Source organism: Myxine glutinosa, chromosome 10 (assembly GCF_964187855.1).
Source record: "Myxine glutinosa chromosome 10, kmMyxGlut1.1, whole genome shotgun sequence".
NCBI classification, from domain to species: domain Eukaryota; kingdom Metazoa; phylum Chordata; class Myxini; order Myxiniformes; family Myxinidae; genus Myxine; species Myxine glutinosa.
This window is the reverse complement of record NC_136270.1, coordinates 37,482,851-37,505,694: the sequence shown is the minus strand read 5'-3', so window position 1 is coordinate 37,505,694 and position 22,844 is coordinate 37,482,851. Positions and strand designations below refer to the sequence as shown.

At 41.6% G+C, this 22,844-nt stretch overlaps 1 protein-coding gene across 6 annotated transcripts in view; it reads right to left on the bottom strand.

Annotated features, from left to right (window-relative positions):
- The window catches only part of PIKFYVE (phosphoinositide kinase, FYVE-type zinc finger containing), a 156,790-nt gene that overhangs the window by 128,125 nt on the left and 5,821 nt on the right, over positions 1-22,844 (bottom strand). For 5 of the 6 annotated variants that reach the window (XR_013624711.1, XM_068127483.2, XM_068127486.2 and 2 more), the window contains exons 2-12: positions 20,820-21,019; positions 18,759-18,929; positions 15,554-15,666; positions 14,859-15,030; positions 13,816-14,026; positions 12,850-12,945; positions 12,653-12,725; positions 9,958-10,115; positions 9,665-9,776; positions 7,071-7,221; positions 5,518-5,685 (exon numbers count right to left, since the gene is read on the bottom strand). Coding sequence is in view for 5 of the 6 variants with exons in the window: in XM_068127483.2 (XP_067983584.2) it covers positions 5,518-5,685; positions 7,071-7,221; positions 9,665-9,776; positions 9,958-10,115; positions 12,653-12,725; positions 12,850-12,945; positions 13,816-14,026; positions 14,859-15,030; positions 15,554-15,666; positions 18,759-18,929; positions 20,820-20,997 (1,603 nt within the window). In the remaining variant the exon portion in view is untranslated. Of the gene's footprint in view, positions 1-5,517; positions 5,686-7,070; positions 7,222-9,664; positions 9,777-9,957; positions 10,116-12,652; positions 12,726-12,849; positions 12,946-13,815; positions 14,027-14,858; positions 15,031-15,553; positions 15,667-18,758; positions 18,930-19,186; positions 19,231-20,819; positions 21,020-22,844 lie in introns of those variants that run through there. The other variant, XM_068127487.2, reaches the window with a different exon arrangement.

Genomic DNA, 22,844 nt, shown 5'->3' with positions numbered 1-22,844 from the left:
GAAATTTTGGATAGAAAATTTTTGATGGTTGGAATTTGAGAGAGCAAAGTTTATAGTGAGAGATACCCGATGTGGTGGATGAGGCAACTCTGCCATCTCTCACAACGGGGGCAAAAGGAGCACTAGTTATGGGGTTTGGCAGTGAAAACTAGCCCGGGAGGGTTAGGATAATGATAGGGATCTAGAGAAGATGACCTTAGGTAACGGTAAGATTAGGTAGTGACAATAATACCTGTAGTGGGGACGCAGGTAGACTAGTGTGGATGATAATGACGTGGTATGTGCTTAGTTTAAAGGGAAGACGGGGAGCACTAAGTTAGCAGGGCAACAGGTAGATTAGATGATGCCGGTGTGTGTGGTTAAAAGGTGTGATTGCACAGGTGTGCAACTGAACAGGTGTATGGAGCAGTGTGTGAGTGAGTGATAGTGAGTGTGAGTTGTGCTGACCAAATGGTCCAGGAAGGAAGGAGGGTGCAGGTGGCACCAGGTGTGATTGCACAGGGTGTGCAACACAACAGGTGAATGGAGAACAGGTGTATGGAACTAAATGGTCTGGAGTATATGGGAGTAGTATTGGAATGGTATGGTCGTGGAGTGAGTATGGTGGAAACTGTGGAGTGGAGTGGATGGTGCGAAGGTGTGGATGGGGGAAAGGAGGATGGACCCCATCACGAATACCCGGGGAGCGTAAGTGTAAGAGTTAGGTAGAGGGTACAGGTAAATTGTGGTTGGATATTGGCATCTGTGGTGCGGGTAGTTGCACAGGAGTTGTAGTGATGGGTGCATTAGTGTTGTGGAAATGGCTGGGCGGTGTAGCCTGTTAGTGTGTGTGTGTAGTTAAATGGGCACTCCACCACTTGTGAGGATGTCGGCCAGGTGAGGCCGCAGGTGGGCTCTGGGAGCCGGTAGAGTTGTTGTGGATGGGGCGCCGAGGATCCGGAGGACGGACCCGGGTAGCCCCAGTGGCCAGAGGGCACCGAGGGGTGACAGAGCCAGGAGGGGCCTTCCCCAATTAGATAGGTTAGGGTGAGGAGCTAGGTAAGCGCTCGGGTGGCAACTGCAGTGGTGGAGGTGTGCAGGTGGGTAGGCCTGCTGGGAGAGCTACACGCCCCAGTCCTGAAATTGTGCAAGGGCACAGGGAGTTGCATCGGGGGAGTGAGACCCCAAATTGAGGAAGCACCACAGTTTGGTCAATGGGAATTTGGTTCTTAAAACCACATAGAGTAAGATGGCCAATGGTTTGGCAGGGAAAGACCACGGGTAGTGTAAAAGTGTGTTAATGTCATTTAGAAGGTAGTTAGGATTAAGAATCTCCTCGCACCATCTGCATTCCACTCACCTGAGGTAACAATGGTACTCCACACCATGCCTATGGTTTGTTGGTTTTTATTATTGTTTGATGCAAACGTTTGGATTCTGAGACGCATCATGACGTGGGTGTGACATTGTGCTGATGTTCCATCTCTCCCTCCTTATGAGGATTGATGATGAATTGGTGATGGCAAATTTGGTTAGAGGGACTGTGGAGACGAATTTGGTATAGGGGAAATATGGGGAAGACGTGACAGTAGTGACGAATTTGTAAAGGTGTAGATTGTTGTAAATATGGGGTAAGGGCAAGGGTAGAGTAGGTGACAGGGGGGGTGACGTACGGTAGGGACGAGCTTTTCTCCGCTCCGTCTCCATACGCACCTCGCCTTGCATTGCCTTTATTGATGTGTACCCTTGTGACCTTACCCCTCGCTCATTTGTCTTTTCCCCCCTTGTCTCCCACATGAGGACTGTGCGCCACTGGGCACCGAGGGGAGCGTGCGAGAGTCCGCCATTGGGCGCCCGAACCTCTTGCAACCACAGCTGTCTGCATCGATGCACCACCTTATGGACCACATGTCTGTGGCTGAGCACCACTTATGGACCCCATGGGTTGGGGCATGGCCCCTCTGCTGGAACCGGCCATGAAGGCCCGAGATCTTGCTGGCGGACCTTGGTCACAGGGCACCGATGCCCCACAGGTGAACCACACTAGTCGGCCCTGTGGGCCATAAATAAATAAAAACGGACACGTTTGGTGCATTTTATTTTCGGACAAATAGGCTGCCAGCAAAGAAGATGACAACAGCAGGAAGATAACATGGCCAGCAGAGGGAGCCAAAGAGGAAGACCAGCACCAGGGTTTGTTGTTTTTATTTTCATTGAACAGTGATGACTGTGCACCGATTGGTGCTGGAGGGTGCTTTGGTGCGTTTTGGGTGCTTTCTGGTGCATCGATGCAGGGCAGACTGTCTCTCCCCCCAAAAGAACAATCACAGGTCCTGGGTTGCGTTTTGTAAATACCAGTAGTCATTGTAAATAATGCGCCCCCACCGTAAATGTATAGTTTGAAGACCATTCCGCAATTCGGTTAGTTGTGGGCGTGCTTCTGTTAGGCAGGGTGCAATGGAGCAGCGGGACATATTTATTTATGTTTTAAAACTGTCACACTCAGGGTCAGGTTAAATGTAGAGGGAACTACACCTACGTGCCACACTAAAAGTAAAGGTAAGAGGCCCGGGACGTGCCTAAGAGGAGAAGGGTGCAGTGTTGTGGATATGAGGATTGTGTTTTTTTAATTGCTTTATTGTGGACCCTCCTGCCTCCAGTTGTGTATAAAGGTCAAAGGTCGTTCCGTAGTTATTTCATAAACAATCACGTTAGCCAATCATAGATTTCCCCCTTGTTGACAGTTATTTCCTTTTTCTGTGTATTAGGCTAAGGATTTGTCTTCCATTAATTGACACTCCATTGCACCGAATTCAAATAAATAGATCCCCTTTTATTCCCATTCCCAAAGCCTTTCCTGCCAACCGCATTTGCTGCAGCTGTGGGTTGCTGTTTTCACCGCGACTCCATTACGCACGAGGTAACCTCGGAGAAGAAAGGCGTGTCCCCACCTCGTCATAGAGGGGAGGAGTGAGTCAGCCCCACTCAACCAACCAAGAACAAGGGGTTGGACTTGGAGAGGGTGTGGAGAGAAACATCGAGTAGGTTCGCGAAGGTTCAAGGGCGTGGCATATATAACCCGCACGACGACGCCCCCACGAGAGACGCGCAAAGAGAGAGAAATACGTGCGACGATCGCGCAAGCAGGAGATCGGAGAGAAAGACGCGTCAGACGATTTGGAAAGAAGGGGAGGACCAAAAGAGCCCGAGGCGTGCAGCGACAACCAGCCCCTGCCGCGTGCAACGAGATACGTGTGCCGACGTCGCCCTGCTCGCTCCCAGCCTGACAAGGACCGGCTTGCTGTGCGCCCTGCCAAGCCTTCCAGCTTGTGGTTCGACCTTCTCCCTCCAGCAAAAACCAACCTGCAATTTCCCCATTCGTGTACGTGAGTTTGTTCTGTGTGTCTTGTCCCTGGGTTAATTAAGACTGTTAATAGGTAAGCTAACGATTTCACTGTGTCTCCTGCCTTTTCCATTTCCCTGTATATAACCTTGACTGCTCCTTTTGCTTTCGTGTGTGTAAATAATAAATCCTGTTATTCCTCTGTACGTCTTCTTCTTCCTCTTCACATTCGGTCACTTTAGAGTTTAGAGGTTTCCATATTGAATATCTGTGGCGCGATTTTGGCCAACGTTCAGGAATCGGGTTAGTCGGGGTAACTGTTCGGGTGCGGCGGCCATCCGCTCAGCCAATTAACATCCTAGCTGCGTCTGTAACAATATATATATATATATATATATATATATATATATATATATATATATATATATATATATATATATATATATATATATATATATATATATATATATATATATATACATATATATATATATATATATATACATATATATACATATATATATATATGCATATATATATATACATATATATATATATATATATATATATACATATATATACATATATATATATATGCATATATATATATGTATATATATATACACAAAGAATTAAGTTAAGCACCCCCCCGTTTTTTTACAACCTCGCACATTACAAGTTTGTTGTCGTCAAAACAGTGTAATATACCCATGATATTGCTATATTTTCTGGAGAAGTGATATTATGGTCACATAAAAACATAACAATCATGCCGTTTTCAATATTTTATTCTGAATAATTTAAGGTGAAATTTTTTGGGAATTTTAGGCATATTTTCACCTCAATTTAAGTATGGAGCTATAGGTCCATCACGGACAGTGTGGATGACGTTTATGTTTTCTAACGTACAGTCATTGTTCTGAGAAGACCTCTAGCGATCTTTGCGTCAATAACGTGTGTAGGACCCACGTGATCGGATCACTGACTCAACCCTACGTCTCATAGACCCTGTAAGCCGTCGGATGCGTTGCTGTGGCAGGTTGTTCCATTCCCGATGTAATGCACGTTCCAATTCATCCAGATTGGCTATTGGAGGGACCATCTTCGCAATTTGTCGTCCCAAAATGTCCCGAACGTGCTCGAGGGGGTTCAGGTCAGGACTGTACGCAGGCCAGGGGATGGTTGTCACAGCACCTTGCTCCATCCGATCACGTGGGTCCTACACACGTTATTGACGCAAAGATCGCTAGAGGTCTTCTCAGAACAATGACTGTACGTTAGAAAACATAAACGTCATCCACACTGTCCGTGATGGACCTATAGCTCCATACTTAAATTGAGGTGAAAATATGCCTAAAATTCCCAAAAAATTTCACCTTAAATTATTCAGAATAAAATATTGAAAACGGCATGATTGTTATGTTTTTATGTGACCATAATATCACTTCTCCAGAAAATATAGCAATATCATGGGTATATTACACTGTTTTGACGACAACAAACTTGTAATGTGCGAGGTTGTAAAAAAACGGGGGGGTGCTTAACTTAATTCTTTGTGTATATATGTATATATATATATATATATATATATATGTATATATATATATATATATATATATATATATATATATATATATATATATATATATATATATATATATATATATATATATATATATATATGTATATATATATATATATATATATATATATATGTATATATATATATATATATATATATGTATATATATATATATATATGTATATGTATATATATATATATATATGTATATATATATATGTATATGTATATATATATATATATGTATATATATATATGTATGTATATATATATATATATGTATATATATGTATATATATATATATATGTATATGTATATATATGTATATATATATATATATATATATATATATATATATATATATATATATATATATATATATATATATATATATATATATATATATATATACATATACTGTATATGTATATATAAACATAAATAACTTCAAAAGAAGATTCAAAAGCAAAGCACAACTTCAGAGAAGAGTTTAACAAACCACAATTCAATAGCACCATTCGTTATTCACTCAAAATATGTACATTTATAACACTTGTAAATCTATTTTATCCATTTAAGACACCCTGGGGAATTGTAAATCCCAATTTCAACCTTGCTGGTCGGTGTGGTGCTGCGGAACATGGGGGAACTGCGAAGACTTTTTCACATGAAAGTTGACGTTATCCAGGTCCGAGCTGAGGCTCACAGATGCTATGGAATCTGCACTTTCCACCGAGTGAAAGCTGCTGATGGATGAGCGGATGTCAGGACTACCCGATTCTACAGGAAAACAGCAGCACAAGAATGAATTCTATCAGATTATCAAGTCAGCAGGAGACTTTGCTGTCTTGTGAAAGGAAATACAGTTCAATACAACTTACAGTGGGGTACAAAAGTCTGAGTCATGTAGCAAATTTATTATATAGATGTGATAACAAAATTAATCGTTCTAACACGAACCCAAAAGCACTATTAAGGGATTCCCATGAATTATTAAGGACATAACACTTATTATAATCCTACTATTAATTTGCAATTTGTCACCAACTCTGACACTAATATCAATTTTTATTATGGACTCTCGGCATCAAAAAGCTACATATATCAAACACACGGTTTCAAATTGGGCATCCCGCCACCATTAAAGTATTTACATTGCAACAGATGTGACAATAAATGTGAATTGTTGCTCCCAGCTTGCCGGCTCGATGACAGGAAACATCATTTGTATTTTTTCCGCCTCCATCCCGACCACGTTTAGAATACCGCAAGGACACGGGAAACTTGCTAGTAGGTAGGTGTCTTTATGTATAAATCAATTAATCAGTGAGACCCACTTTTGCCTTGAGAACCACCTCAACTCGATTTGGGATTGATTTAATTACCTCCACCACCAAAGGTGGATGGAGGCTATGTCTTCACCCCTGTCTGTTTGTTTGTGAACAGGATATCTCAAAAAGTTGCGCACTACATTTGGAGGAAACTTGTTGGACAGGTTGGGTGTTTGAAAAGAGAGAATCGATTCGATTTTGGTGAAAATCCAGATCCGGATCTGGACATGAGAATTTTTTTAATGTTTTACGTGATTCTTCACCATTGATAGATCGGGCCAAAAACAATATACAGGTATAGCATGATATTTCAAACAGTTATGGACGAGTTATGACAAAACTAGGTGTGGGTGAGTTGTTTAGGTGACAGGAACAAGCTGATTCGATTTTGATTCAGGTCCAGATCCAGATCCGGCCTATCAGTGGGATACAAAACGTAAACTGTTCAGCCTGGCGAAGGTATGCGCTCCACTGAGTGCCATTCTAGTTTATTCCATGAAGACAAAGTTTGTCAATAATAACTATAATAAAGGAAAGAATAAGAATAAAAAATATTACTTTTGTATTATGAAAAATTCCTGTTTGAAATTGCGGTGTGAGAAAGCTGGACATTGATTTTAGTGGACTCAGATTTTTGTACCCGACTGTATATGTGCATACGCATATGGGATTTCCACTGTTTATGCCAAAGCAGTCTGCCAATCATTTCCATACTGGCACGGAAGTGGTAAAAACAAGAACTTATTTTGATTAACTCAAATGAATGAATGAATGAATGGGATGAATAGATGAAATGTTCTCGACCTTCTCCGCACCAAAAATATTGTCTCGCACCTCTCTGCAGCTTGATGCTCGGCTCCGCCCCATCCACGCCATCCGAGTCACTGTCTTCACATTTAATGTTACGGAACCATGTGGGTTCACTTGGACCCTCCTGATTCTCAAGAAGTGATTCTGGGGTTGAGGGCTCTGAAGGAGCAAGGCTCTGGCAAAGATGCCAAAACAACCATTATGTTAAATTCAAAGAGCTTGTCAAAGTTTAGCGCAAAGAAACAAAACATAATAATTGCTGGCAATAATCACAAAAATATAGAAATCATGATCATAATCAAAATTATGCAAAATAAGTGGACAAACATTTTAAAATAGAGTCGTCATCACGTTCATCTAGTGGCTTAGCTCATACATCGACATTTTTCACCAAAGACTCATGACCATATGGGTGGGAGGAGGGGGGAAACACTTGGCCTGACAATAGCAGTGAAGAAAGGTTTGGTGGAGAATAACTTGTCCCCTCCAAAAAAGTAAAAAATAATAAGAGTGATCACCTTTCACTTCTTGCCAGGAGGTGAAAACCCACTAAATTAATGAGAAAACTGGAACGACACTCTTCGATGTCGCGATGTCGACCGATATGCCTCTGCCTACATTATTATATATATAGTTGTACCATGTGTGATTTAAATCCCTTCAGTTCTTCTCAAATACCACATTTTACCTGACACGACCTCTGATCTTTGACTTTTGTTGCTGAAAGTCTAATGAGTTCATCTATTCATCATAATATATACTTATACCAAGTTTGGTCAAAATCCCATCACTGGTTCACAAGTCAATGCTCTAACAGAATTTTTTACCTAATGGGACCCTCTGGCCTTTGACCTTTTGACCCCAAAAATCTAATCAGTTCATCTATGCATCATTATACATACTTTTACCAAGCTTGACTCGGATTCCTTCAGCCATTCCTAAGTTATCGCGGTAACGAAAATCTATCATGGACGGACGAACGGAAGGACAGCCGGACGGACAACCCGAAAACACAATGCCGACGACTTCATCGGCGGATGCATAAAAAGCGCAAATTATTACAACAAAAGGTTGACAATATAGAAGTGTTGATGAGCAAGCGGTGCTACTAATTTATTTAATATTTGACAGGACATCACGGGAGAATGGTGCATTAGTATCGTGGGAAAGTCATGACTGATGGCACAGGTGGCAAAGATTAGGTATGAATTTCGACATGATTTCCATCATTTTCAAAGAGTGTGCATTCTTTTGTGATACTCCAAGACCATTTTCTGGTAATTTATCCAAAAGCTGCTTGAATCCGCTCTTTCAGGCCTTGAATGTTGACTAGTTGAGTTGCGTAAACCTTGCCCTTAATAAAGCCCCACAAGAAGAAATCGCAAACCCAACTGGCTAACAAGGGGTTTAGAGCATATTGTTTTTATTGCATAGAAATAATTTTGTACACTTCTGATTTCAATAAACTTTTTACCACAAAAACTTGAAATGTGTACTTATATCCTGTAAATATTTTGTTCGATTTCGTTTCTAAGCAACATAATTACAGGGGTTCAAAACCGGGAATAGATGAATGGCAACGCTGTATTTCGTTTTTAGGCCTATCACACAATGAAGAATCAGTTAAAAATTCTCAATCTATATCCGGGTTTGGATCTTCACCAAACTTGAATCATTTTGTCCTTGTCACATGCCCAACCTGTTCACCAAGTTTCGTCCGAATCCATTCATAACTTTTTGAGATATTCTGTTCACAAACAAACAGACCCTGTCGTGTCGCTGAAATAATACCAGGTGGGTGGACTCAGCCTGTCATCCTTCCGAGGTGGGCAAAATGAGTACCAGCTTACTGTTAGCAGGGGCAATGCATCAGTGGCACAGCCGCGCTTCCAGAAAATGATGCAACCAGCAAACACAGGCTGCATACAAAAGAACAACCCAACCTGTCCAACAAATGTCGTTCTAATCTGTCCACAACTTTTGGAGATATCCTGGTCCCAGACATGCAGACAGACAGGGGTGAAAACACAACCTCCTCCCACCTTCGGTGGCAGAGGTAATAACAAAAAACACTTACACTGGATATAAACAAAAAGGATGCCAATGTAAAAATACAACAGCTTTGTGGTATTGAGATAAAGATTTCTCCCTAGGTATTATGGGCCTGGGTGCATTCGCCAACATTGACCGAATGATTCAAAAAGCAGGCATGGGATTTCAAATGTGGTGCTTTTTTTTGGATAATTTGGATATGTATGGATGCATTCTTGCACCTTTTAAACAATATTAACAAAAACAAAACCCTGCAAACCAGTCTATTTGAGTCCAATGCAGGACAAAGGCCTCCCTCAACTCCCGTTGAGGGGTGTTTGGCATACTCTCCCTGCTCGCCAAGTGCGGGTTGGCAAGAGTGAGAGAACCCACACCAGCCAAGGGAGAAAGAAACAAGTCTTTAGCTGCTTCACAGGATGGAAAAATACCTGGTGCCTTGTTTTGCGTATGTATATGGCCTCCATTGGCATACAAATGCCATACCAGAACGAAATACATAGTTTTCAATCTGTACAGCTTTGGGTGTCAGAAGCTTGCAAAAAAAGGATAGGTAAACGCCTTCCTACCTGCAAGGGTCTGTAAAGTGCATACTCGTCCCGGAAAATCTCATCGTGGTGTGTGATGCAATCCAGCCAACGACCATCAACCAACGCTTGCCCTATACCTTGTGCCTGTGCCCTGCCAAGACACGAGACACACACGCACACAATACCTGATAAATTCCTTCAAAAATCTCCAACCGCTTTGGAAAAGTTGGTCAAGTCCAAAGTATGAAGTTACTTTTTAAGGGTTTCAATTTCAAAAGAACAATGCCCTTATGGAAGCAAATGTATTTGGGCAAGCAGTGACTCGAGCTCACCTGGTGGCCACATAGTCGTGACTTATAAGCCAGTCCACCAGCTCTTTTCCCACAATAGAGTTGGGGTAATTACGCAGGCGGAAACGGTGGTCACGAAACTCCATTCCCAAATTCGGATGTCCGATTTTTCGCCAGAGGTCTTTGAGCTGCACCGAGTCCTATGGCGGTGGTGACATTACACAAGGACTTAGACATAGGAAGTGGCCATTCGGCCCGTCAAGCATGAACAACATCTACACCAAATAAATTAAATCCAACAACTTATCAATTTAAATTCACTGGAGGAAGGGTTGTTGTGGATGGAGGAGCGGGGATGAGAACAGCAGGGCAAGCACAGACATCACCATGATGTTTTATCCATGATGTTTTATTCACATAGAATATGAAAAAAACAGTTTAGATTATTTATTTTTATGTTTTTTTTCTGTGTTTTTGGGGTTCGAGTAGTTATTTTGAGGGATGCTGACAAGCTCGATTAAACCTTACTAATAATTTTTATTTGACAAATGATTAGATTTTTTGGGGTCCTTCATCGTGAGTAATACACAACCCAAAAAGAGCCAATGGAAATCTGGCGCAACAAACCCAGACAGTGTATAAATCAGCAGAGGCCTACAGGCCTGATGTCTTAGGCCCACCACAAAACCAAGATGGCGGCCATATTATTTTGTCTGGGTGCCATGATGAGTGGAGTCAAACAACAAATGTGGGTGGGGGTCCTGTACCTGTCCGACCAATGGGTGCACATTTCAAAAATCAACCCCCAACAAAAACTACAACAGCTCTTCTAGACCTGTGACACGTCTTAGCTAAGAAATATGGTGCATTGCAAATAGAAGACAGTGCGGCATAGAGTACAGTACTTCACTCTTCAAAGGGAAACCTACTGGCTGTATCATCTGGAATCATGTACAGTCACATGAAAAAGTAAGTACACCCCATGTAAAGTTTTGACTTTTTCAACATATTTCAACATACAGCTATTTGATCTTCATTTCAACAATATTGACAGATAAAGGTGATATAATATAACAAATATCATGAAACATTTACATTTTGTCTTCCATTGAATAATTTAAATAAACATAAATGCAAAATTCGCATGTGGAAAAAGTAAGTACACCCCTACATTTATCACTACTTCAAATACCTAAAATTAGAAACAGGTGCACCAGCTCAGGTGCAAATGATTAGAACATCGTTAGAGAGGATCTTGGAGGAACCTGTCTTATTTAAACCTCAGACATTTAGTTTGGTTTGCTCTTTGTTGTTGAATTGTGCGGCGTCACCATACCGAGATCAAAATAGCTCTCTGAGGCCTTCAGAAAGAAGGTTGTAGATGCCGACGAGTCTGGGAAGGGATTTTAAAAGATCTCCAAACAATTTGGAATCAATCATTCGACTGTCCGGAAGATCATCTACAAGTGGAGAAGATTTCAAACAACTGCCAACTTGTTCAGGCCAGGCCACCCCAGCAAGTTCAGCCCGAGAGCAGACCGCAAGATGCTGAAAGAAGTCTCTAAGAACCCCAGAATGTCATCACAGGACATAAAGGTAGCTCTTGCCACTGTTGATGTCAAAGTGCACAAGTCTACCATTAGAAAGAGGCTGCACAAATTTGATCTACATGAGAGGTGTGCCAGGAGGAAACCTTTGCTGTCCAGAAAGAACATCAGGGCAAGACTAAAGTTTTCCAATGAACACCTCGGCAAAGACCAGCACTTCTGGAATAATGTGCTCCAGACAGATGAGTCAAAGGTAGAGCTATTTGGCCACAGCACCAGAAGACATGTTTGGCGAAAACCAAAGATAGCATTTGACCACAATAACCTGATACCAACTGTAAAGCATGGTGGTGGAAATATTATGGTTTGGGGCAGCTTTGCTGCATCAGGGCCTGGGCAGCTCACCATCATAGAATCCACTATGAATTCTTCATTGTACCAGAGGGTGCTTGAGGATAATGTGAGGCCATCTGTCGGAAAGTTGAAGCTCAACCAAAGGTGGACCTTGCAACATGACAATGACCCGAAACATAACAGTAAATCCACCAAGGAATGGCGGAAAAGAAAGAAATGGAGGGTTCTGGAATGGCCAAGTCAAAGCCCGGATCTAAATCCCATCGAGATGTTGTGGGGGGGTTTGAAACGAGCTGTGCATGCAAGAAGCCCCTCAAACATCGCACAGCTGAAAGAATTCTGCATGGAGGAGTGGGCAAAAATTTCTCCCAGTCGATGTCAGAGACTGGTAGACAGTTATAAGAAACGCCTACTTGAGGTTGTTTCTGCCAAAGGGGGCAATACCACCTATTACAGCCAAGGGTGTACTTACTTTTTCCACATGCAACATTTGCATTTATGTTTATTTAAATTATACAATGGACTACAAAATGTAAACGTTTCATGATATTTGTTGTATTATATCACCTTTATCTATCAATATTGTTGAAATTAAGATCAAATAACTGTATGTTGAAATATGTTGAAAAAGTCAAAACTTTACATGGGGTGTACTTACCTTTTCACGTGACTGTAGTTGGTTCAATAAATTGATTAAATAAAAATATCCATAATCAAGTAAATATGATGTACTGGATTAATGATCAACTATATAGATACTTATATGGCTCTACTCGAATTTCAGAGATTGTAGTTATATTCCAGAATGAAACAGGCTAAAATGGGATCTAAATTACCAAAAGTATCCTTCTTTCTTCATTTGCAGCATCCACCTTGAAAAGGGCCCGGCTGCCCTGAGGGCTTACAGCACTGTAGTGAAGAAAGAAAGAAAAATAAGACAATCCCCAAGTCAGGACATCCACAAAATATGTACTGCAGGTAAAAATGCACAAAATGGTTATTTTCTAGAAATCATTTTTTAAAAGTTGTGCACCTTGCATGAGAGGGAGACAGCACAACTTCTTCCGGGACAGCCGTAAGGCCAGCGAAGGAACTGTGTGAAATGACCTGAGATTCATTACGTGCGGGCCTGAAGAGAGAAAAATACATGTAAAAAAAGATGGAGATAAATAAATATAATGAACTAGAAAGACCAATCAGAGAATGCAGACCCTCGCCAGGACTTGCTTTGTGGGGTGTGTTTTGTGTGACAAATAAATGGAAGGATGTACTAAAAGAAAGGTCATTAATTGCAAATTAAAGGTCTAAAATCTAAATGGTTAGGTTGTTGTCTGAAAAGGTCAAAATAGATCCAAGTGGTCTAAATAAAGTGCCGAAAGGGTCTCAAATGTAATTTAAGGTCTAAAGGTTGCAAATTATCAAAAGGGGTCTAAATGGTCTTAAAACATCAAAAAGGGTCTAAAGGTCAAATGAGTCCGAAACAGTATTAATAGGTCTGAAATATGTGAAAGTCGAAATACCTAAAGGGTCTAAAGGGTAGAAAGGGGTCTCATGGGTTATATAGGGTCTTGGGTTCTAACGGTGTAACAGTATATTCAGGGGTCTAACAGTTCAACAGGGTCTAAATGGTGTTAGGGGTCTATAGGGCCTTAGGGTCAAAGTTCTTGAGGTTCTAAATGTATATGGAGGTCTAATGTAATTAATACACCTACTCACACTCTGTGGACAAAGACACAAATGCAATATGCTCTCCTCCAGGGAGCATAAAGAGACAGAGAGAGAGGGAGAGAGAGAGAGAGAGAGAGAGGAGAGAGAGAGAGAGAGAGTGAGAGAGGGAGAGAGAGAGGGAGAGGGAGAGAGAGAGGGAGAGACAGAGATAGAGAAAAAGAAAGAAATACTGTATAGTGAAATATTCTCATAGAAATTGATGAGGCACAAGAGGGCAAGACTCAGAAAAAGAAATAGATTTAATAGGCAGTAGAATATCAAAGATTCTAACCCTCTCCAGGCCAGCTCTTCCTCCAGAAATCCTCCACGACTTCCCCGGCGTGATATCCCAGAGGTGCGCTCTCCATTGCCCAGATCGAGCTTTGGCGATCCTCCAGAGGACTCAGCCGGGAGACGGAGTTCCTCCCCCAAAGCCCCCCCTTCTGCAGAGCTTGTGTAACTCATGGCCACCCTGTTGCAGTAATTGCAGACACGCAAGTCACCTGGCAGGTTTTGGGGAGGGGGAGGGTGAACACAGACAGACAAAAAAAAAATTATATGCGATCCACAGTTTTTGAAATCCATTGCAACCACCAAAGTGGGGTTCAGCAGACCAAAGCCCAACGATTATCTCCAAATCACACCCACAGTGATCGACATAATGAAGTATAAAACATACCCTTTGAAACACTCCAACAGAAAAGGTAAATTAATTTTTCCATGTTGGAGTTCTATCAACTAGAATCAACCAATTCACACAAGGAAGCATTTCTAAATGGTGGATAAGGTTGGTTCTTGCATAACTACCCTTACAAAATCAACTACACAGCGAAGTCAATGACTCGCCATCGCAAATCCCCATGCTTCCCACCTAAAGCAAAGATGGAAGATGCCAAAAAGTTCCACCAGGAATGACCAATATCGAATTTTGAGCTAAAAAAAATCTTCTGAATTTTAACCCGTGATCTCAAGTTCCCACCCCCTGGAACATGAAGCGGGGGTCAAATCCCCCCGGAAAAGCATTAGAATATGTCCCCCAATGTTGTAAAATGTAAATGTTTTAAAATTTGGCCGTAATTGCATTTTTGGTATTTGACCTTTTGACCCCGCTCCAGGGGGTGTGGCCCAAAATGATAGTGCTTTCGCAACTTCCTGCCATTAGGTGATCATAACTACCAAGTTAGTTGAATTTCTGCACAACTGTTTAGGAGGAGATAGTGTGACGAACCTATCCCAACCAAAAACCCCAGCGCATTCCATCAAAAAGAGCGAATCCATTGCCACAAACAAACGGGCCGGCAGTTCAACATGCAATGCAGTTGGTCACACGCTCACCTGTGTAACCCATGAACTTCCCCGAAATTTCCTGGTTGCAGCAACGACTGCAAAAGATCTGCCCACACAAGCGGCAATGGTGGCGCCGACGGAAGGTCGTGAACCGTTCCCCACAGTCGTAGCATTCCTTGCACTGGCTGTCGGGCATCCAGTACTGCTTTAGGTCGCTGTCCTGCGATGTGTGGTTACAATACTGGTGATACGATGGTCGTGCCTCAAATGATAAAACATTATGACCAATGCTGGGCTATTTCTTAGCATAGTAATGGGAACAGCAAATGCAACAGAAACGTTTTTTTCCTCCCTTAGTTATTCTCCATCACTGCCCCTGCTCTCATCATTATTTTTTTTGATAATGTACCAAGTAAGTGCTCAAAATCAAACAATGACATCATATATAACGAAAGCTGTTTGGTCGAGTGATGAAAGACTTGTTTCTTTCTCCACTGACAGGTGTGGCTTTGATTCAAGTGGCTGCTCACTCTTGCCAACCCGCACTTGGCAAGAGTGGCGAGTACGCCAAACACTCCTCAACATGAGTTGGAGGCCTTCGTCCTGCAGAGTACTCAAATAGGAGTTTAAAAAAAAGTATTGAGGTGGTTGGCCCACATACAAAATAAATAAAAACAAAAATATGGAGCTCCACAAAAGAGCTTCAATTGTACTTTGTAACTCTCACACCTGCCATAACTCACCTGGTTCTTCCCTTCCATTATCTCCTTCAACCTTCGCAGCACGGTACCCAAGCTACGCAACTGTCCAGCTACGCGAGGATCCATGCCTGGCTCCTCTTTTTGATGTACTGCCTCTGAAATAAATAATTTAAAACACTAATAAGAGGGAGAATTGCTTTGCAATACAAGTCCCCTCTACCAGGTTTCAGTTGAATATGTTAAAGGGAAATTGAAGAAGAGTGCAGAAAACCACAGGTGAGACGGATGCAAACCTATAGTCTCCTCTTTGTCGGGCACAAATAACAAAAATGGGGAAACTAAACCAAACAGTACAGGTAGTATTTCACAGCCACAGATTGAGCTAGATCAACATTTGTGGTACTATTTCCAAGTTTATTTGATCAACATATAAATCCTTATGTGTAAACCGTGACAGAGAATTTCATGCACAGCAGTTGTGCGGTGGGTTTGAGTTTTAAAACAACTTGGATTGTAATCGTTTCATCCTGAGGATCATGTTGGCGTTTACTATATGAGTAATTGTTTAAAATCTCCGACCCCTCCCCTTCTAGCAAACAATTAAAACACTCAACAAGACCAAGTCAAATATAATAATCAATTTATATAGCAGCTAAAAACACAACTACTCTCATTTTATTCAATGCTAGGGAATTATTATATAACGAGAGGAAATATTGTTCCTTTTATTATTTATTGGAGAAAAGAGGAAAACTTAAAAACACTAGAATGGCAGTAGGTAGAGCACATACCTCCACCAGGCTGAACAGTTTACGTTTTGTAACCCACTGATAGGTCGGATCTGGATCTAGACCTGAACCAAAATCGAATTGGCTTCTCGTCACCTTATCAACTCATCCACCAAGTTTTGTCATAATCCGTTCACAACTTTTTAAAATATGTATCGTTTTTGGTCCTATCACTCAACAACAACAACAACAACAACAACAGGCATTTTAAGGCCATTTTCCCTACTAGAGCGGGGGTTAGCCTTATGGGCCCCATGACAATCTTCTCCATTTTGCACTATTTTCTGCATCTCCCCTTGTTAACCCCATTGCCTGCATTTCTTCTTCCACCATCTTTAGCCAAGTCTTTCTCGGTCTTCCCCGTCCTCTACTTCCTTCTACATTCATTTCCATCACTCTTCTCAACCAGTCACTTTCATCCTTCCTCAACACATGACCAAACCATCTCAACCTGTTTCTCTTCACAGCATCAATCACAGGCTCTAATCCCATCATCTTTCACAATTCATCATTTGTCTTCCTCTCTCTCAACGATACTCCGCAAATCCACCGAACCATTCGCATTTCCACCCTTTCCAGCCTTCGTTGCTGCTCTACATTCCTTACCCATGTCTCGCTCCCATAAATCATAACACTTCTCACACATGCAGCATACACCTTTCCCTTCAGCTTCAACGACACTCCCCTCCTCATCAGCACACCACTCAGTTCCCAAAACTTCTTCCATGCACATCTGACTCTAGCAACCGTTGCACTGTCTGACCCACCTTCTCCATTCAGCATGTCTCCGAGGTGGCAAAATGTTTTCACACCTTCCAGCTTCATGCCGTCTCCAAGATCCAACTCAACATTTCCTCCATCTGCAGCTCCCTCTGCGCACACCTTACATTTGAATGTAGCTGCCACACTGGTTAATGACCCTCTCAGACCACTACATTTTTGAAGAACCCACTCTGCACACATTGTACATTGAATGGAGTTCACTCCGACACCCTTCCTGCACACAGCACATGGCCACTTCCCAGTTCTTTCCACCTCACCACATGCTTTACCACTTGCCATCACCTTCGTCTTTCCTATATTCACCTTCAGACCTTTTGTCTCTATACATTCCTTCCACTTGTTCATCTTCTCCTTCCCCTCTTCCCCTCTAAATCCATATTGTCTGCCATCAACACCAGATCATCTGCATACAACAACTCCCACGGCAAACCCTCCTTTACGATGGTGACGTCCGATCACTCAATGGTGAAGAATAATTTTTAAAATTATTAAAATTATCGTATCCGGATCCGGTATCGGATCTTCACCAAAAACAAAACGAATCGTCCTTGTCACACACAACCAGTCCACCAAGTTTCGTCCGAATCCGTCTATAACTTTTTGAGATACCGTGCTATATATCGGTTTTAGCCCGATCACTCAATGGTGAAGAATCACTTCAAAAATCTCAGATCCAGATCCGGATCTTCACCAAAATCTGATGATTTCGTCCATGTCACATACGCAAACTTCCACCAAATTTTGTCCGAATCAGGCCACAGCTTTTTGAGATATGTTCAAACAAAACTGTTCACAAACAAACAGGCAAACAGAGGTGAAAACATAACCTCCTGCTGCGTGGGGGATGAGCTAAAAATGAAAAGTCTGTCAGACTCATTTTGATCATTGACAAAAAGACATTCAAATAACTTCTTTTTTTTTGCTATTGTTTTCTCAAATTGAAATCTGTCACTCATTTTGATCATTGACAAAAAGATATTCAAATAACTTTTATTTTTTTGCTTTTGTTTTCGCCTTGCACCTTTTCCCCTGTTCACGTGACTCGTGGTTGTCCCTCTAGGCTCCCTCTCCCCGTTGGTATTTTTGTGAATATAATACTGTTCTTCACGGTTCTGTTTAAATATGTTTAAACTTTCCCCTACAGTGTTTTATTCAGTGGTATATTCTTTCCTGGAAGTCCTTGCGGTGTTCATATGTTTTATACCTCTCCCACCTCCCCCCAAGCCTTCTCCCTCCCACATTTCTCTCGATGTCCCTGCTCTCAAATGTTGTGTTTGTGTCCTTCCCCCTCTCTCCCCATCTTGTCTACCGTTCCCCTTATTTTGTGTTTTATGTGTCGGTTTGACTTTTTGTGTGATTAATGTTGGCGAGCCTCGATCTTGTAGACAAAAAAAAAAAAAAAAATTCAAACAACTACCACCAATTGTAATTCATACGAGTAGTAGTAGTAGTATTAATAGTAGTAGTAGTAGTAGTAGTAGTAGTAGTAGTAGTAGTAGTAGTAGTAGTGGTAGTAAAGCAAGATATCTTCAACAGCGACATCAGCAAAGATAAAGGTCAGAGCAATATTTTTGCATGGCTCCATTAAAGCATCAAAATATCAAAACACGTGCTCCCAGATAGAGAAAACACAAATGCACACAAACGCAAACCCATATCCCAGCGGAGGAACAAACCATAGGGCTGGTGCATTCCACAATCTGCAGTATGCGGCACCCACGAGGCCTGTTCACGGGCCGGTGAGGAAGAAGAGTCTCTTGGAGGTTGGGAGAGGCTTTCCCCGTCCTTTATGGATCTGGTGACGCTTCGAGTCTCACATTGACTCATTGCCCGATCTTTGCCCTCCCCTGATGGGCACAAGAATACGGAGCAGCGAGTGACACACTGAAATGTTGCGCACACACACTCTTACGCGAGCCGTAGAAACTGTAGAAGCAACAAAGCAACAACAACGAAACTTCATATGACAAACGGCATTAAACCAAAGCATAGCCAGGGACGAGTCATCAACTGGCAGGCAGTATTTCACACCATGCTTTTCTCAATGCACAAATATACCATCTCATTATTCAAACCACTCATTTGGCACAGGAGATTCACCTACCTGCACAAGAGGTAGTGTAGACTCTTGGCATGTGGTGGCTGATCCTGTCATGTGGCAGCAAGTTGCAGATGGAGAACCATTATACAGCTTCAGATTGGCATTAAAGCTTGGAATATATTTTTCTTAATGGCATTACCGATTGTATGACTACTCAAATAAAACTACATGCTTCTTGCCGCCAATGAGATACAAGGATAATTACAGATAGCTGTACAGGCATAAATGTTTACATGAGCCCCTATGAACACAACAATATAACCCCTCCTCAAGTTGGTCTTCTTTAGATTGAGGTATCAAAAACAAAAAAGACAGTTCCACTTTATCAATCAAAAACATCTCACACATCCAGATCTACACCAAAATCGAATAGATTCTTCCTCGTCACACACCCAACCTGTCCACCAAATTTCGTCCAAATCCATTTGAAATTTTTGAGATATCCTGTTCACAGATAGACAAACAGACAGACAAACAGACAGACAGACAGACATGGGTGAAAACATAACCTTCGTAAACCTTCCGCAGCTCCTCCCAACTTCGTTTTAAGGCCATTTTCCCCGATCGTTTTAAGGCCATTTTCCCCGCTAGAGGGGGGGTTGGCCTTGCGGGCCCCATGAGCTCATGGTTCCCTGTTTGAGGCAATGTTTTTTATGGCCGGATGCCCTTCCTGAAACCAACCCTTGGTCGCCTCTTACGATGTGCAGGGATACGGTGTACCTATTCTAAACCGGGGTACACACCGGGATCATTCATCCCAGCAAGCTGGTACTCAATTTGCCGACCTCAGAAGGATGACAGGCTGAGTCAACCCCCCTGGCGTTAATTCAGCGATCGACCGGGATTCGAACCCAGGATCCTAGGATCCCAAGCCGGCACCCTAACCGCTAAGCCAACACCAGGTAAACTAACAATAAATCCATTACAAGCAAAACATTCTTGCAACACTGCTTTTGATTTGTTTCCCAAAATACAACAGCAGGATCAGATTCCAAAGAAATAGGTCAATTTGCCAACGTCTATTCTGGTATTTAAATTGCTAATAAATTTATTTACAACTCTATTAATACTTGTTTTTTGTAGGTCACCTTGGGAAATGCCTCAATCTTGTGTATCATATATGTATTCGTACAATACATTTTACTCAAATTAACTAGTCCTATTCTTCCATTGCCACAATTGTTCTCAACTTCTTGAGAGATCTGCCATTCGGAAACTTCTTTGGCCCAAGTCTTTCCGAACCGGCTGGCCAATCCTAGAATTAAACTGAAGGTGGAAATTCTTTTTTATTTGTTCAGGGTGAAGGTGGGAAGTTTGGTCACCATACAATATTCCGTTCTCATGATATACAATATATAAAGGAATGGACAGAGATCACATATGAGACAGACAAACAGAAAATGGAATGCGCCAACAATGGCAGCTTTGCGTTTGGGTTAGCTTTGGTTGATCCACTCAGAGAAGAGAGTGTCCCTGCAGGCCACTCCAACAAGGATGATAACTGGTCAGCAGATTTTTAAAAAAACAAAAAAAACATCACAGCAATTACACTTTTCCATGAGCCTTGACAATAAAAAGCTAGAATATAGAAATCACAGCATGAAGGTGAATATGGAAGAGTGTACAAAATTCAAACCTTTTCCAAAGCGAAACAGGCTGACAAAGGAGCTGTATGCAGATCGAAGTGGTAGCTCCTCCACAACAGGGGTCAATGGCTTAAAACTGGTGAGGTGCAATGGGCTTTGAGAGTCTTTCCATTTACCAAGTGGATCCTCTTCTACTATTGCATCCCGACTTCCGTTTGACGTCGCCATGCCAAAGACGCACCACAAAATCCTGCAGGCAGAATTCGCATGTTATTGCCTGCAAAAGGATATAACGGAACCTGAGAGACTTTTGCTCAACCTTCAATACACCCAACTTATGGGAAAATAATGCGTGTTCCCTTTCAACGAACTTCAAAAGAGGAAGAGGCTGTTAGGCCCATCAAAGCCTGCACTATGATTGCTAACGGATAGTTGTTTGTCCATGCTCTATCATTTTTCTCTATCCTCTATCCTGTTCTACAACCAACAACTACTCTGTTCCAGGCGAATCAGAAAAAATTGTATGAACAGAGCTGGAGCTTAGAGGAGAAGGGGAGCATCCTCCACTGCAAAGCATATTCTGCATATGAAGCATTGGGGACTAATGGTAAAGGAGAAAGATTAACTAACGAGTTGAAACAAACATAGCTGGCAGCCAAGGCCGAAAGAGTTCCATTAATGAAATTAATGGAATAGCATCAATGAAGCAAAGATACTTCACCCAGGAGAGAATACAGGAAATAACTGACAAAGCAAGACAGCAAGCACTTAAAGACATAGATCAGATGATCCAAAAAGAGAGAATAACCTAAAAAATAAAAACAGGACAAAAAAAAAAACGAAAGCAATTTTGCTGCATCACCAATTTGCCTCCACGTAGTCCCTGCCCTTGCCAATGAGTAGATGCCCTCGTTCACTGTCCTAAAAATAGACAAGTTTGAATCCCTTCAGCTGTTCTCAAGTGTTACATTTTTTACCAGACATGAGAGGTTTCACATCGATCGGTAAAGCGGTTTCGAAGAAGCGGTTTTTTAATATTGGCTTTCAAGGTAATATGGCGACCAAACAAAGTGCTATATGACATCAAAAATATACACTCTGCATATGTATGGGTAGCGGGTCACATTTGTGAAGTTTCCTGTTGATCGGATAAGGTTAGTTTTTCTATCCAAGATGGCTGCCAAACTACATGACCTACGACATCATCATTTTCGAAATATATTCAGGAATGGTGCTAGATGTCTTTTGTAAAGTTTTGTATCAAAGGGGTAAGCGGTTTCCGAGATATAATTATTTAATACTTGCATTCAATCCAATATGGCTGCCACACCATTTGACCGATGAAGTTTTCGTGATCAACTTTTAATTGCCACGCATAGTCGATGACACACATAAAGTTTTGAGTCGACCGCTTTGGTGGTTTGGGATATATATTTTAAAGATTCTAGGTTAAATCCAATATGGATGTCAAACCATGTGACATATGATGTCATAAATTTAATATTTCAATACAAATGGGTCATATATCATGTGCATGCAATTTCAGATTTCAAGGATAAGGCATTTGATTGAAACATTTTTGGCTCGTATACCACTTCACCAATGATGTCATCATTATCATGCTTTTGTTCCCCATTGGGAGTACTTGACAATGTTTCAAATCTTTTCACTCAGCGGTTTTCAAGAAATTTTTTTAAAATTGTGTTTAATCCAAGATGGCTGCCCTATGTGGTATACATGACCTATGAGGTCACAATTATCATAAAAACATTCTGCCTGGGTGTCGCTCTTACCCTGAAAGTTTTGTCTGAATCGCACATGTGCTTGCTGAGAAAAATGAGGTTTAGCCCGTACAAACAGAAGGACGGACAACCCGAAAACACAATACCTCCGGTCACCTTCGGGGGCAGGTGCATAAAAGTGCACATTCCTAAAACAATGAAATATGTCAACCAAAAAGCTGTGAGAAAAGAAAGTGCGAACATCTGGGAACAGATATTCCAAAGAGTATGGCCTGCCAAAGTTAATTTTAATAGAGCAACACAACTCAACATAAAACAATTTCCTTCAATATG